Here is a 13,573-nt window from a genome sequence, read left to right as displayed (position 1 = left end):
ACTCAGAACTTCTTTCTAGAATTTTCCCTCACCTATCACAGTCCCAAATAGTCCTTTGCAAATCAGAGTGGTTGTAGTACACTGTATTCTCCACAATCATCACTGTCATCACTCAAGCACTCTTATGTCTTGGCTTGTTTATTGCTGTTTATTATAGCTGTAACTAAAGCTTTTGATCCTCAAAAAGCTCATGCAGGGTTTGAACTCAGCAGTTTCTTTTCTGGGCAACAGAAACAACCAAGAGTTCATCACTGCACTTTTCAGATTTGTATATTGGCTCCTCAAGGAATACAGTTGCATGATTTTCTCCTGGTATTTTAAGTCTTCTAAGATGTTCACAGTTATTCCATTGCTTTGTTTTCTTCTAACACAGTGTAATACATAACCATAGTCCTGGGATTGCAAAAGCTGGAAGAGTATGCAAGGGTTAGAGTTTAACTTCTTGTCAGTTAATACAAAGATCATCACAGAGTATGACTGGGGAAAAAGTGGTGCTGGATAATGTGTTGAACAAGCAATCACCAAAAAAAACCCCAGCAAACCTAGGTCTGGAATAGCTTCCTATGTATTAGACTTCCATTATGACAGCATCCCTTGTCCTAGCAACAGGATTCAGAGTAACCAAGGGGAGACTGGAAAGAGCCTCCTAAGTTGCTTTGGCATTGAAACATTTGAACAGCATCACATAGAACTAATGAGTTGCTTGGGCCTTGGTTCAGTTTGAATGTCTTGAAAATATTATCCCACAGAAGTTAAGGATCCAACCATATTCATTTAGGCACCTGCAGAACTTAAAAACTTATTACTGCCTAAAGCATTTTATGAGTCTTGTTTTGAGGACTTTTAAGCTTCTCCAACGTTATTGCTCATGAATGCAGGCAAAAGTGAGATCTTCCCACTGCTCTGTACTGAGCAACGTTTGCTTTAACATATACATGACTGTTCCCTTGAATATCATTTCCAAAGCAGGATCTGAATAGAACTAAACCAGTGCTTTTCTATGCACTTAGGGTTTTCATGTCACCAGTGCTTTTGTGCATGTGAGTTGTTTGAGCCTCATACTCTGTAGTGAAGAACATGTTTGTGTTCTGATAAAAACCCAACTGCACACAAGTGACTGATACTTGTGCTTGCAGGTTGTATTGGATGGAATGTGTGAAGCTGCAAGTTGAAGACTAAACCCTTAGGAAATTGTAGTAAATTCATAATTGTGCAAATTCCAATTCTGTTGAATTAATCTTAGTGTACAGAGAAGGAGAGGTGTGTAAACCTTTGCACCTGACTTCTGGGAAAGATGAAACAGTCTTGTTCTCAAACTGTGTGTCAGAAATCTTACCAATTGCCAAGTAATATACAGGGGACTGGCTCAGATAATTAGCTCAAAGGGAAAGAATTCCAAGAAAAACAGTGTTTTAGTTATAGCTGCTTTTGCCTTTTTCACTTAGTTCAAGGTAATGAGCAATTTAAATAAACATAGGTAGGTCAGGCCTTTATTTAAAAACAAAACAGCAAAAAACCCAAAATCAAACCTGAATGAAATCTCTGGAGTTCTCAGAATTAAATTGTTGGGTTTTGATGAGAACATCTTATCCCCAGGAAAACAGAAGAGCTTACATGTTTAATCTGGCTTTGTCACCAGCATTCCTCTTGAGCTCAAAATTGTCGTTTCAATACCAACAGCCTGAAATTGCACAACTGACTATGATCTTAATTTCACTGATAATTTCTGAAAGGGATGAAGATAGGAGGAGTTCTGGCAAGCTTTACTGAAGGACCATTCAGGAACATTTTGAAAGCTTTGGGGATGATACTTACTTTTTAAGACATCTTAGCAGTTCTTGCTTTCATTAACTCTTTCCACAATCATCTCCAGTAATTTATTGTTACTATTTTTGTCCATAGTTGATCCCTGCAGTATTCCTTGTAAGCTGCTTCACTTCTGCAGAACCAGAATATTGCTCAAGCAGTCTGTAAGCAGTCAAATTGATTCATATTTGTACAGCTTTAAACAAACTTCTTTTAACCTGGTTGTAATGAACATGAAATTGCAGAGTTTCTTATGCCTTTCAATAACAGTCATCTCCAGGCCTACCCTACCACTCAAAGCAAGCCACCAGTCCTGTCCTTAATGTTTTTACAGTGTCAGTGTTCCAGAATTTGAGTAATCATGTCAACTTTGTCTAATGGATTTATAAAGGACCAGATTTGTAAATAAAAGTTCAATTTGAATGCTGCACAACAAGAAATATTAATATTTCATTGGCATAGATTTATTTCTGCTGCCCTCCCTTTTCCCCCTCTTCTCTATTCTAGTGCTGCACTCATTCAGAAGAGACTCTTTTATGCTTGTGAGATTTGCTACTTGGGCTAACTTCAGCAGTCTTTTGAAAACTATAGTGAGATTTACCTTACCTGTGCAAGAAGATTCACAGGTTGCATTGGGTTGGAAGAGACTCTCAAAGATCATGTTGTCTAACCAGCTTGCAGTGAGTGGGGGCATCTTCAGCTGCCAAGGGCCACAACAAGTCTGATCTTGAATGTCTCCAGGGATGGACCTCAACCGCATCCCTGGGCAACCTGTTCCAGTGTTTTACCACCCTAATTGTAAAGAACTTCCTCCTTGAGTCTAACCCAAATCTATCCTTGCTCCAGTTGCAAACCTTTGTCCCTTGTCCTATCACTACAAGCCCTAAACAGTCTTTACTGTAGATCTCCTTCAGATATGAGCGTGAAGTTACTTTTTTGCAACTGAATTTGAGTATTGGCAGTCTTCCATTGGTGTTTTTCTTAAAACTATGTTTGATAAGATATGATCTTCAGTATAAGCAGTTTTGTGTTTTCAAATAAATACTGTTTATGTAATTTTTACTAACCTCTTTTGTCACATCAGGGTTTGGTTTTTTTTGGTCGATGAAGTAGAAAATAGTGAATCTATGGTGCTTATTTTCCTTAGGCAGTTGGGATCAGAAGCCTTTGGGTAAATAGTGGTCAACTTTTCCCCTTCTAAAACTCATTCTATAATAATCTCTTCAAGTATGCTTAAACTCTTACTCTCTTTTCTAGATTATAAAGGAGTTGGAACAATGTAAACAGTAGAAATGCCCTTTTTCTTAATATTAAAAGCAGTTAAAGTGACTGTGATATTAGCAGTATTTGCACAACAGTTAAGATCCTATTATCAAGTTAAAGCATAGTTTAAAATTAAGAAGGCAGTTAAAAGCTTGCAGTTTATTATTTAAATGTCTGTCTTGGGGGACTGCAGATGCAGATTTGTGTGCATAGAAGTATGCAAAGAAGCTATGCCAGTTTCATGTGTAAATAAAATGATGGTGTGAAACACTAGTTAAAATATTATCAATGTTTCCTTAATATGAACAGAAGTCAGAAAATTATTAGGAAGGCTCCAGGGGCAGAGCAGCTCAGATTGTTTTACTTTGTTTTTATTTGAAGATTTCCCCTCCCCCAAAGCTTTAAAGGCTTTAAATTTTTAGAGCAATGTCCTATGTTTTCAGAGTCTAAGCTGTTTATATGAAATGAATGTTTCTGTCTAGCTTTAAGAAGGGCATCTGGAGCAGTTGTTAGCTATGTGAGTTTTGAAGTCATCCTGTTGTTTTGGCTGTTCATCATACATTGATGTAAGGAAAATTTAATTTCTAGAAAACTAATGTGTTTTTTAACCAGGCAGTTGTCTTAAGGCTGTGCCATAATTCTTTAGGCTGGCTTTACTAGACTTTCAAGTGTTCAACATTCTAAATGGTTTGTGCTGTGACAGTATAAGTTGCTGGCAGTTAAAACGAGTTCTTAATTTATGGCAGGAGAAACTTGAAATAGAGGAATTGAAGTCTGTTCCTAAAGATCATTTTGGAAGTTTGCCATCCACGTGCATTTATTTTGATTCTCATTTGAGATCCAAGTATTACAGTTTTACCATGTTCATCATGATGAACACAACAGTCTGCAGTTGAATTGTCTGCTGTCTTGGATAGTGAGGCAGAAAGAGGCTTGGGTTTATATGAAGAAAGTTGCTAATATTTCTTGCAGAATCCAGTGATGCTTTGTACTTGCACAAAAGCATGCAAGTTACTTAATAAATTATTCTTTTTAAGGTGGTATATAGGTCTTGTACCAATTGAAATGTTCTGAATTAACAAAGAAGAAATTAGTTTGTTAAAAAAGCCACAAGATGGCATCTGATTGTCAATTCTGTCCATTGCTTCTGACATTTTTTGAAAGGACAAAAATATTGCACACTGTGTGGATCCCTAGATAAAAGCCATTGGGATAGTGAATGCCCAATGAAGTAATTCGATGTACTAAAGCTGCTGAGGAATTGTGACAGATGGAAAGAGTCAACACAGGTCTCAACTCCAAGACACATGAAAGTGACAGCTCGGAAAGTCCAGCTCTTCAATTTCACATTATTGAACAGTAACTATAATCACCTGCATCACAAAGTTTAACTTCAAAATCTAGAATTTTGGAGGCTGACAAAATGCTTCCCTATTCACAGGCAAAACATATGCACAGGGGGGAAAAATGCAGCAAGCAGATGAACAGTTTGAATTGTTAATCCCTCAGTAAGTCTTACATGAAAAAGCAGTAACAAAACCTACATAGCTTAGGAGGCAGTCCGAGGAAGTGCTCGGCAGGAGATCTGCGTGCTGGCAATGCACCTGATGGGCCAAGACTCTTGGGAGAGCCGTGCTGGATGCCTCAAGAGCCAAAGACAGCCTAAGGGAAAAGAACCTCTGTGCCTGTGTCAGAAGGAATCAGGCAGTGTGAACAGGCTGGACAGGTGGTAACAACTACAAGACATTTTCTCCTTAGGCATAAGAGCTCGTGGCCTATATGCTCCCATAGGATGCCATCTTCTTGCTTTAAGAGATTTGATCTATACTACCAGCTCTTCCCTGAAGCCTCACTTACTGTGAGAACCCAAGTTTTCATTTCAGATTCTCATGCTGAGGGTGTGAGTAAGGAGCAAGTCATAAGGTAAGGGGTAAAACAGAAGAGCCTGTTGTCCACAGTTGTGCTTCAGGCTGCTTCAGAGCCTTTGCTCTTCTCAGAATGCAAAAGGAACACTTGTGACACGCAGAAAGTGTTATTGCTGGCACTAGACAGTTCATCAGGGGAGATTCATGCTACCAAAAATACTGCACAACACAAATGAAATGATGCTGCCCATCCCCTGGAAAAAAACTGAAATCTGCATTTAGCACTTGAGACCAGCAATAATTGGATGCAGTTTAGTTTGTACATTTAGTTTTAGTTTGTTCCTTTCATTATTTCTGTCTTGTTGAAATCACAGAAGGAAATGTTTTTGGTGCTTCAGGAATGTAAATAGACTTGGGTATGTGTGAAATGGACCTCTGAGAAAAAAAAATTGCCAATCTAACGTTTTATTGCTTGAAACACGAGAATTTGTTTCTTAAAACTTAGCATGAGTTACTTTAAGGCTGTCTATGATTCCAGATGAGAAATGGCTGAAAGCAATGTAACTATGGACATCAGTACAGATGCACAGATGGAGAATCTCCAATTTACTATTGCAAGAAATAGATCTTTTGCAAGTTGTTTAATTTCTCACATTAAACTGGACCGAAGATGCAGTGTATTGGAGGATTTGCAGATATAGTAAGAATCTGTCCCAAACGATTTGAATCTTCATTGCACATTGCAGCTTGTCTCTGTAGAACGAAAGCAGGGGAGGGGAAGTGATTGTGCATGAGAGGCAGGGCATGAAGTAAGCCATATAGAAAAAGCACCAATTTAAGGAGACTTTGAGCAGTAGACCTAAAGAATCATAGAATCAACCAGGTTGGAAGAGACCTCCAAGATCATCCAGTCCAACCTAGCACCCAGCTCTAGCCAATCGACTAGACCATGGCACTGAGTGCCTCATCCAGGCTTTTCTTGAACACCTCCAGGGACGGTGCCACCTGCACCTCCCTGGGCAGCCCATTCCAATGCCAATCACTCTCTCTGGGAAGAACTTCCTCCTAACATCCAGCCTATACTTCCCCTGGCACAACTTGAGACTGTGTCCCCTTGTTCTCTTGGTGGTTACCTGGGAGAAGAGGCCAACCCCCACCTGGCTACAGCCTCCCTTCAGGTAGTTGTAGACAGCAATGAGGTCACTCCTGAGCCTTCTCTATGCTAAACACTCCCAGCTCCCTCAGCCTCTCCTCATAGGGTTTGTGTTCCAGGCCTTTCACCAGCTTTGTCACCCTTCTCTGGACACGTTCCAGCACCTCAGAGTTTATAATCCTAAAACTTATCAGAACACATAGCAGTGTCTGGGTTTTTAAGATGAATGTATGTATATGAAGGGTAGAAAAGGTCACACTAAAATCTTAATTACCAGGGCATACAGTAATAGTAGAAATCAGTCGTCCTACAGGGTGTTGAATTTTAACCTTGTTTGATTGTAAGTGGGAATCTGGATTATCTTTAATTTTTTTTCCACACATGTGAACCTCTTTTCTGTTGATAGATTGGTTTGCAAAGCTGTTATTTTTAGATAGCACAATGCTAAATAGCAGAAGGCATACACTAAGATAAAAAAAGTCCTTGAGCAGATATTCTGTGACTGTCTAGTATGATAGGAAACAGCTTTGGAATGGAGCAAATTCAATGAGAACTGTGTGCACCTAAGTGTAAGTGATGTTGAGAAATGCAGGAACCTCTGCAGCTTTTGCTATCTGTCTTCTTGATTTAATTTCAGATCAGATTATTGCTTCTGAATGATTAAATACTCCTGTATTTAATGTAAATCATAAGCAAACTCTAGATAACCTTCTATGGTAAATTAGCACAACTAAACCAAGTACTGAGTTTTTGATGAAAATATGATGTTAAGTGGTCGTCTTATAGAAGATTTGTATTTTTCAAATTACATGGTTTTGTTACTAAATTAGTTTCAACTTATGAATATTCATCAGCTGCTCCTTAACAGTCTCAAACAGCTTATGCATAAGAATTAGGTGTGTCATTCTCCAGCAAAACTGTAAAGTGTTCAGAAACTTTGAGGAAATGAATGTTCTTTAAATAGCTGAACAGCAATTTCTGCTGCTTCTGATACTTAGGGTACAGCTGCACAAACAAAAGCTCCCCAAACCAGAGTTTGAATTTGCAGTGTGCTAGTTACTTAAGAGTAACTTTTGCATTAAAAACTTCACATTAGAAGACTTGATGCATCTTACTGTGTGCTCACCAAGAAATAAGCTATTGTCTTTATGAGGAGCTAGAGCATGCAAATGAGAAGTTACCTCCGAGGAACTAACAGGCTGGAAGTTAGCAGCAGCACTTACCTTGTGGAGATGAGGGCAGCAGATGTGACGTTTACTCTGTCAGTTTTCTTTTCCTTTGGGAGGAATCATAGAATCATAGAATTAACCAGGTTGGAAGTGACCTCGAAGATCATCCAGTCCAACCTATCCCCCAGCCCTAGCCAGTCAACTAGACCATGGCACTAAGTGCCTCATCCAGTCTTTTCTTGAAGACCTCCAGGGATGGTGCCTCCAGCACCTCCCTGGGCAGCCCATTCCAATGCCAATCACTCCCTCTGGGAAGAACTTCCTCCTAACATCCAGCCTATACTTTCCCCGGCACAATTTGAGACTGTGTCCCCTTGTTCTAAATCTTATTCTGTAGTTCTCTGTGCTTATACTCACGTTGCAAACACTTTGTATCAGAGATCAGGGAGTTATAGGAGAAATACCTCTGTCCCAAGGCTTTTGAAACCCATTCATTTTACATCTAAACGTAGCGTTTTGTCATTTTAGGACAATGTGAAATGCTGGCAAAATTATCCTGCTAATGACATCCTAATTGAAAGTATTTAGTTTATCTCATTAACCATCACTCTGTACTCCACAAGCCCTACGAGGAGAGGCTGAGGGAGCTGGGATTGTTTAGCCTGGAGAAGAGGAGGCTCAGGGGTGACCTTATTGCTGTCTACAACTACCTGAGGGGTGGTTGTGGCCAGGAGGAGGTTGCTCTCTTCTCTCAGGTGGCCAGCACCAGAACAAGAGGACACAGCCTCAGGCTGCGCCAGGGGAGATTTAGGCTGGAGGTGAGGAGAAAGTTCTTCCCTGAGAGAGTCATTGGACACTGGAATGGGCTGCCCCGGGAGGTGGTGGAGTCGCCGTCCCTGGAGCTGTTCAAGGCAGGATTGGACGTGGCACTTGGTGCCATGGTCTAGCCTTGAGCTCTGTGGTAAAGGGTTGGACTTGATGATCTGTGAGGTCTCTTCCAATCCTGATAATACTGTGATACTGTGTGATACTTTTGGGGGTTTATTTTTCTTATCTTAATAGTATTCTTTTCTCCTTACAAACCATGTAAAAAGAGTGGGGTTGAAATATTGAGCAGTTTCTTTTGCCGTGTTGTCTGCAGTTTTTACACAATAGGAGGTAGTGATAATCATAAAGGGATTGTTATTCAGTTACAAAGGGTAGATATTATTGCTTTAGTAGCAGACAATTAAGCTTCTGTGCTAAGATGCCAGCATATTGGAAGTTGTGGGCTGAGGTTCATCCATGAAATTACAATGGCTGGAGGCAGTGATTTACAGAACTAAAAGCTGTGACCTCCGTCATGTATTGATTTGCAAAGGTCATAGGCATGGAAATGGTAGCAGACTTGTGTATCTATGCATTTAAGTGATTTTTTTTTCCTTAAGTTGTTTTTTGTTCCCCTAAAATTGGATATTTTCATGAGACTTTTTTCTTGTCTCTGATGGTTTGGGCTAGTGTTTTTTTCTGCTTGTTTCTTTGAGGTGCAGTGTTCTCAAAGCCCTACCTTTGTGTTATAGGCTTCTGCCCTAGGTTCCCCTTTTAATTACTGTAGAGAAGATAATTAAGGGGGAAAGCATTAAAAACTCCCAGACAGATAATTTTCCAGTTATTTTGTTAGGCTTGATTCTTTGTGTGCTTTGCAGAAATTTAAGTGAAGACAAAATCACAAGTGCAAGTCATGTGGAAACTGAGGCAAGGCTTTGGTTATAATTCAATTGTAATTCTTTCCTAGACTTTGCAAAAACTCTAGGGTCTCTGAAGCAGCTCCTGTATCACCTAAAGGTGCCATTTGAGACATTTGAGCTACTGAGTACTTGGAAGAGGAGGCAGAAAAGCTACTTTGCTGATTCTGTAAAGGATGAAAAAGGAATGCACATGTGGGGCTGCAGACAGGAAGATTTAAGCAGCCAAGCTAACTCAATCTGATTTAGACATTTGAAACACAGCCTTGTAGGAAATGATGTTTCTTTAGCCTGATGTGGGTTTCTTTGTTTTGTTTTTTTTCCCATTTAATGAGGTGCTATGAATTTAAGGAAATGTTATGGGAGAACTGTTGATGATATTGTTTCAAAATGTGTAATTAGTGCACCCCAGGAGCAGTCATTCCACATGGAAAAATATTTTTTTCTGTAGAAACTAATACAGAATGTTTTCTTTTCACTTTGTGGGTTAAAACTAAGGTGATGTTTCAGGTAAGTGCTGTTTCTCCGTCACAAGGCTTCCCTCAAATGTACTCAGCTTTTCCTTAGGGTGTGCCACTTTGTTTTTTACCATTTCCCAAGTATTTCTGGTGAAAGGACATTGGCAAAAATACCTTTTCTCAGATGTTGAAAAAGAAGGCTTAAAATAACTGTTATTGACTCAAGTGCCCTATATAGATGGTATTTTAATAAGCAGGAAAGAGTACAGCAAAACTTGGGATGAATCCATTTTTGGCAGTGTAGGGTTAAATCCTTACTTTGAAGATTAGTAGGAGATTGCTGACTGTATAAATTACAAAAGCAGTGCACTGTACCAAAGGTCAGCTCCAACCAATGCTAACTGATCATGAGTGGCTTTGACTAAACAGGGAAGAGACATTTTGAGTAAAGTTGTGGCTTTTAAGGGCCTGTCAAGTGATTGTCTCTTCTATTAGTATTTGGAAATTCTCAAGATCAAAACAGAGTTTTCACATTCATGGTTGAAACTTAGAAGCAGTTTCTTTAAGTGCTACTTAAATCATGGAACTTGCTGTTTTCCCCTGCTCATAAGCTCATTTCATTTGGAGTTAAAAAGCATTGTTATTTATCCATGGGCACAAAAACGTGATCGTGCCATATTGGAGTCCTTTCCAACAGGTTTTGCCCAGAATGGACTCTGACCTTTGTGAGTCTCTTGAAGTTGTAGGATATGCTTCATATAGCATTGAAGTAATTGCCCAGGGAGATGTGGAGTCTCCCTCTCTGTAGATACTCAGGATCCGCCTGGATCCGTTCCTGTGTGATCTGCTCTAGGTGACTCTGCTCTGGCAGGGGGGGGGTTGGTCTGGGTGATCTTTCGAGGTCACTTCCAGCCCCTAACATTCTGTAATTCTGTGTAATTTTCAGGTAAAATGAATGGTTTTGTGTTAAAAGGCTTTCTGTCAGCCTTGCAAGTTGAAGTGGCTGCAATACTTAGCAGCTTTTTACAGTGTTGGTAGTCTATGCTTTGTTCAGTGAGGTTTCGTGGCAGTGACTGAGAACAGAGTTTGTTCTTGCAGGAATTCAGTGTTGCTTTGAAACCAGACATGTGTGACCACTGTTGTTTTAGGTGGTATCTTGACTCTGCAGAGTTAACAAGAATAAATGGTAGTGCAGGTCTTCTGTTTGTTACATTAAGGTAATTGGATAAGGCATGAGCAGAACTAATTGTCACAAGAGTGCTATTTCTGGACACTGAAACACTTCCAGGCAGGAATGAACTGCAATTTCTTGGTCCTAGTTTTCTATCCAGAGTGTAAAGAGATCTCCTTTTGAAAGTTCAATAACCAATTGCATACATTTATGTTTCTAATCCTTCATGAAAGTGTTCATATGTAAAACGAAGCAATACTATGAATAGAAAATGTTTCTTTGAATGTAAAAAAAAAAAGGGGAGGGGTTGGATTTGATGGTTAAAATGTAAACCTATAAAAGCTTACAGGATCCTCTGTCTTGCCCAAGTCCAAAACAGATTCTGGGAAAAGTTTTGACTATCTTCACTCTTATTTTTTTACTGGAATTGTATTGCCCTCATTTTCATAATATCTTCTGCAGCTCTGTGTTCATTTAAAACCCCCATGTACAGGCCAGCTGTTAATGTTACCTCTTCTGTCTTTTAAAAGGAAGGTGCTTCTGCTCGAAAAACACAGACTCCAGCAGCACAGCCTGTACCACGACCAGGTAAGATAGCCAGTTCTCATTTGTGCTTCTGCTCCAGATAAGCATGAGTTTGAAAGACCTGCTATTTAAAGCTTCAGCTAGTTGAAGAATGAAGTGTGGATCATTTATTTGTGGCCTTTAACTGCGTACTTATCAGAAGTAACACATCACCTTCTGGTTAATGTTATACTGAGGGGCTTGAGTTCATTTTTGTCAGCGTGTTGCCCAATTAGCCCGAGAAGATGTGCTGGTGAAATTAAAAGTGCTGAACCTCTCAATTGTGATCTCAGAAGTTCATAAAGCCAGCTCACATGTGTAAGAGCTGCTTAATGCTCCAAGGAGAAACAGCTTAAATAGAAAATCTCATCTCAAAAATATATATATTATTACTTCTATTATTAGTCTATCTGAGAGAAGTCTTTCTCTGAATGTGTTGTCCTTGCTTCTTCACATAAGGTATTTGTAATGGGGCCAGAATCCTCTGCTGGCTTCTTAGTTCCCAGTTAGTCAATTTTAGCTACCAAGTTGATTTTGTATGTCAGATGGAATTGACGTTCAAAAGATAGAATAGAATTCTAGAAGTTTTGTTTTATTTCAATGAGAAACTCTTACACTTTTTAAGAGTGTAAGAGTACAACATAGAAGGATGAACATTTTCAGACAGCTGTGTGAATATCTGTACCCAGTTTATATGCTGTGACAGTTTCAAGAAGAAAGTCTCGAGTGAAAGGTGTTGTTTAAGAACAAGATCATCATTATTATTGTTCTGAAGCTGTTGAATAAAGGGAATTTTGGGGTTGGTTGGCTGCTTTTTGAAAGTAAGCTACCTTTTAGTACACTTTTTTCTAGAAGTACTATTGGAGTGCTGTGTATTCTTCTGGAGGCTACTAAATGCCTTCCTGTGTGCCTTCCTAATTCCATGAAGCTTATTGTTAGGATTTAATGCTAAGGCTTTATACTGTAAAAAACTTTCTTCCCCCAAAATCTATCCTATAATTGAATATTCTCAGCATACCTGAATGCTGTTGTGAAGAGGTGCTTGGGTTTGGTTATTTTGGTACTAGAAAGGTCATGCTGCCTGTCATACTTACCTCGCTAGTCCTGTTATGCATAACAATGCAAATGGAGCTGACAGCAGTATGAAAAGGGTAGAAGTGGCAAGAACAGAAATCTGACTGAGTTGTCACAGCTCCCTACTGCTTGTGACTTCCTGGGCATTAACTGGCAGAAGTGTTTGGGGGTTTTTTGTTTGTTGCATAGGTTATAATGATATTGCCCTTCTCTAAGGCACATCTAATCCATTATCTTGTGACTACTGTAAGTTGAAGAGACAAAGGAGAGAGGTATAATATGAAGAAGTATATACTGTGTGGTGGTTTCGGTGTTCCCCCCACTTTGGAAATCACCCAGACTAGACTCAGCTGGCTCTGGAAATTGAGTGAAGCTTATTATTTACAGCTTAGCAGGATATACAAGCAGATATTTACAGTATAGACAGTTACATACAGAAATATACAAGGTAAAAGGTAATACAGAAACACAACAGCCCTCCCAGAAACCTGAGTTCCCAAGAGGGGCTCTCAACCGCCCCTTCACCTTCTCCCTACCCCTCTCAACCTTACCCCAGTCCCAAGGAAGAATGGAGCTTCAGCCAGGGGGTTAAGAAGCAAAGTGGATTAGTCAAAGAAATGGCAGAGAGGGGTGAGGTTAGAGATGCAGCTCAGAGCACACCAGCAGCAGAAATGCTTATCTGTGTTTTTATTTCTTGTTCTTATACATCTCAGCAAGCTTATGAGCATAGTAGACATCACCATTGTTTTCTTTTCACAGCCTGTAACCTACTTCTTCTTACCAAAACATTCTAGCTAGCTTCAAACTAGCACGTACTGCTTCAATAAAACAATCTCACATCGATCTTTCTGCCCATTCTGGGTTATTTTTAGGTTAGAAACTTTAAAAAAATCAGTTCTGTTCTTAGCACACTTCAAATATTCTGACTACTATTTCCAGGGGGATGTCACTTTACACATAACACATAACTCACTTTACAGCACACAACTAACTTACAACACAAACTAATTTACAACTAACACGTAACAAGTGTTAGTTGAATTGGGCCAAAGAATTGTACTATGCTGGCTTGAAAAAAAATATCTGAGATGTGCTTTTATTTTAAGGCTCTTTCTTTTTCTGCAGTATGAGCTTTTCTGCTAAGCTCAAATTCCTTACAGATGGGATCTTTTCTTCTCCTTTTTGAGCAAGAGTGGAGTGGGACAGCCATTGCTGTCTGTATATTTCAGGAAATTGTTAACATTAAGGGCATACACCGTTGTAAAAATCATACAAATCATTGGCTGGGTAAAATTCATGTAGTTCACTGTAGTGTTGTTGATTTCA

At 39.4% G+C, this 13,573-nt stretch overlaps 1 protein-coding gene across 1 annotated transcript in view; it reads left to right on the top strand.

The window, feature by feature from the left end:
- CDC73 (cell division cycle 73) overlaps positions 1-13,573 on the top strand; it is a 140,306-nt gene that overhangs the window by 99,010 nt on the left and 27,723 nt on the right. Inside the window, exon 11 of the mRNA XM_064147163.1 lies at positions 11,140-11,197. Coding sequence (XP_064003233.1) covers positions 11,140-11,197 — 58 coding nt within the window. The remainder of the gene's footprint in view (positions 1-11,139; positions 11,198-13,573) is intronic.

Source organism: Pogoniulus pusillus, chromosome 8 (genome assembly GCF_015220805.1).
Source record: "Pogoniulus pusillus isolate bPogPus1 chromosome 8, bPogPus1.pri, whole genome shotgun sequence".
Lineage (NCBI taxonomy): Eukaryota > Metazoa > Chordata > Aves > Piciformes > Lybiidae > Pogoniulus > Pogoniulus pusillus.
This window is presented reverse-complemented; position numbering and strand designations above follow the sequence as displayed.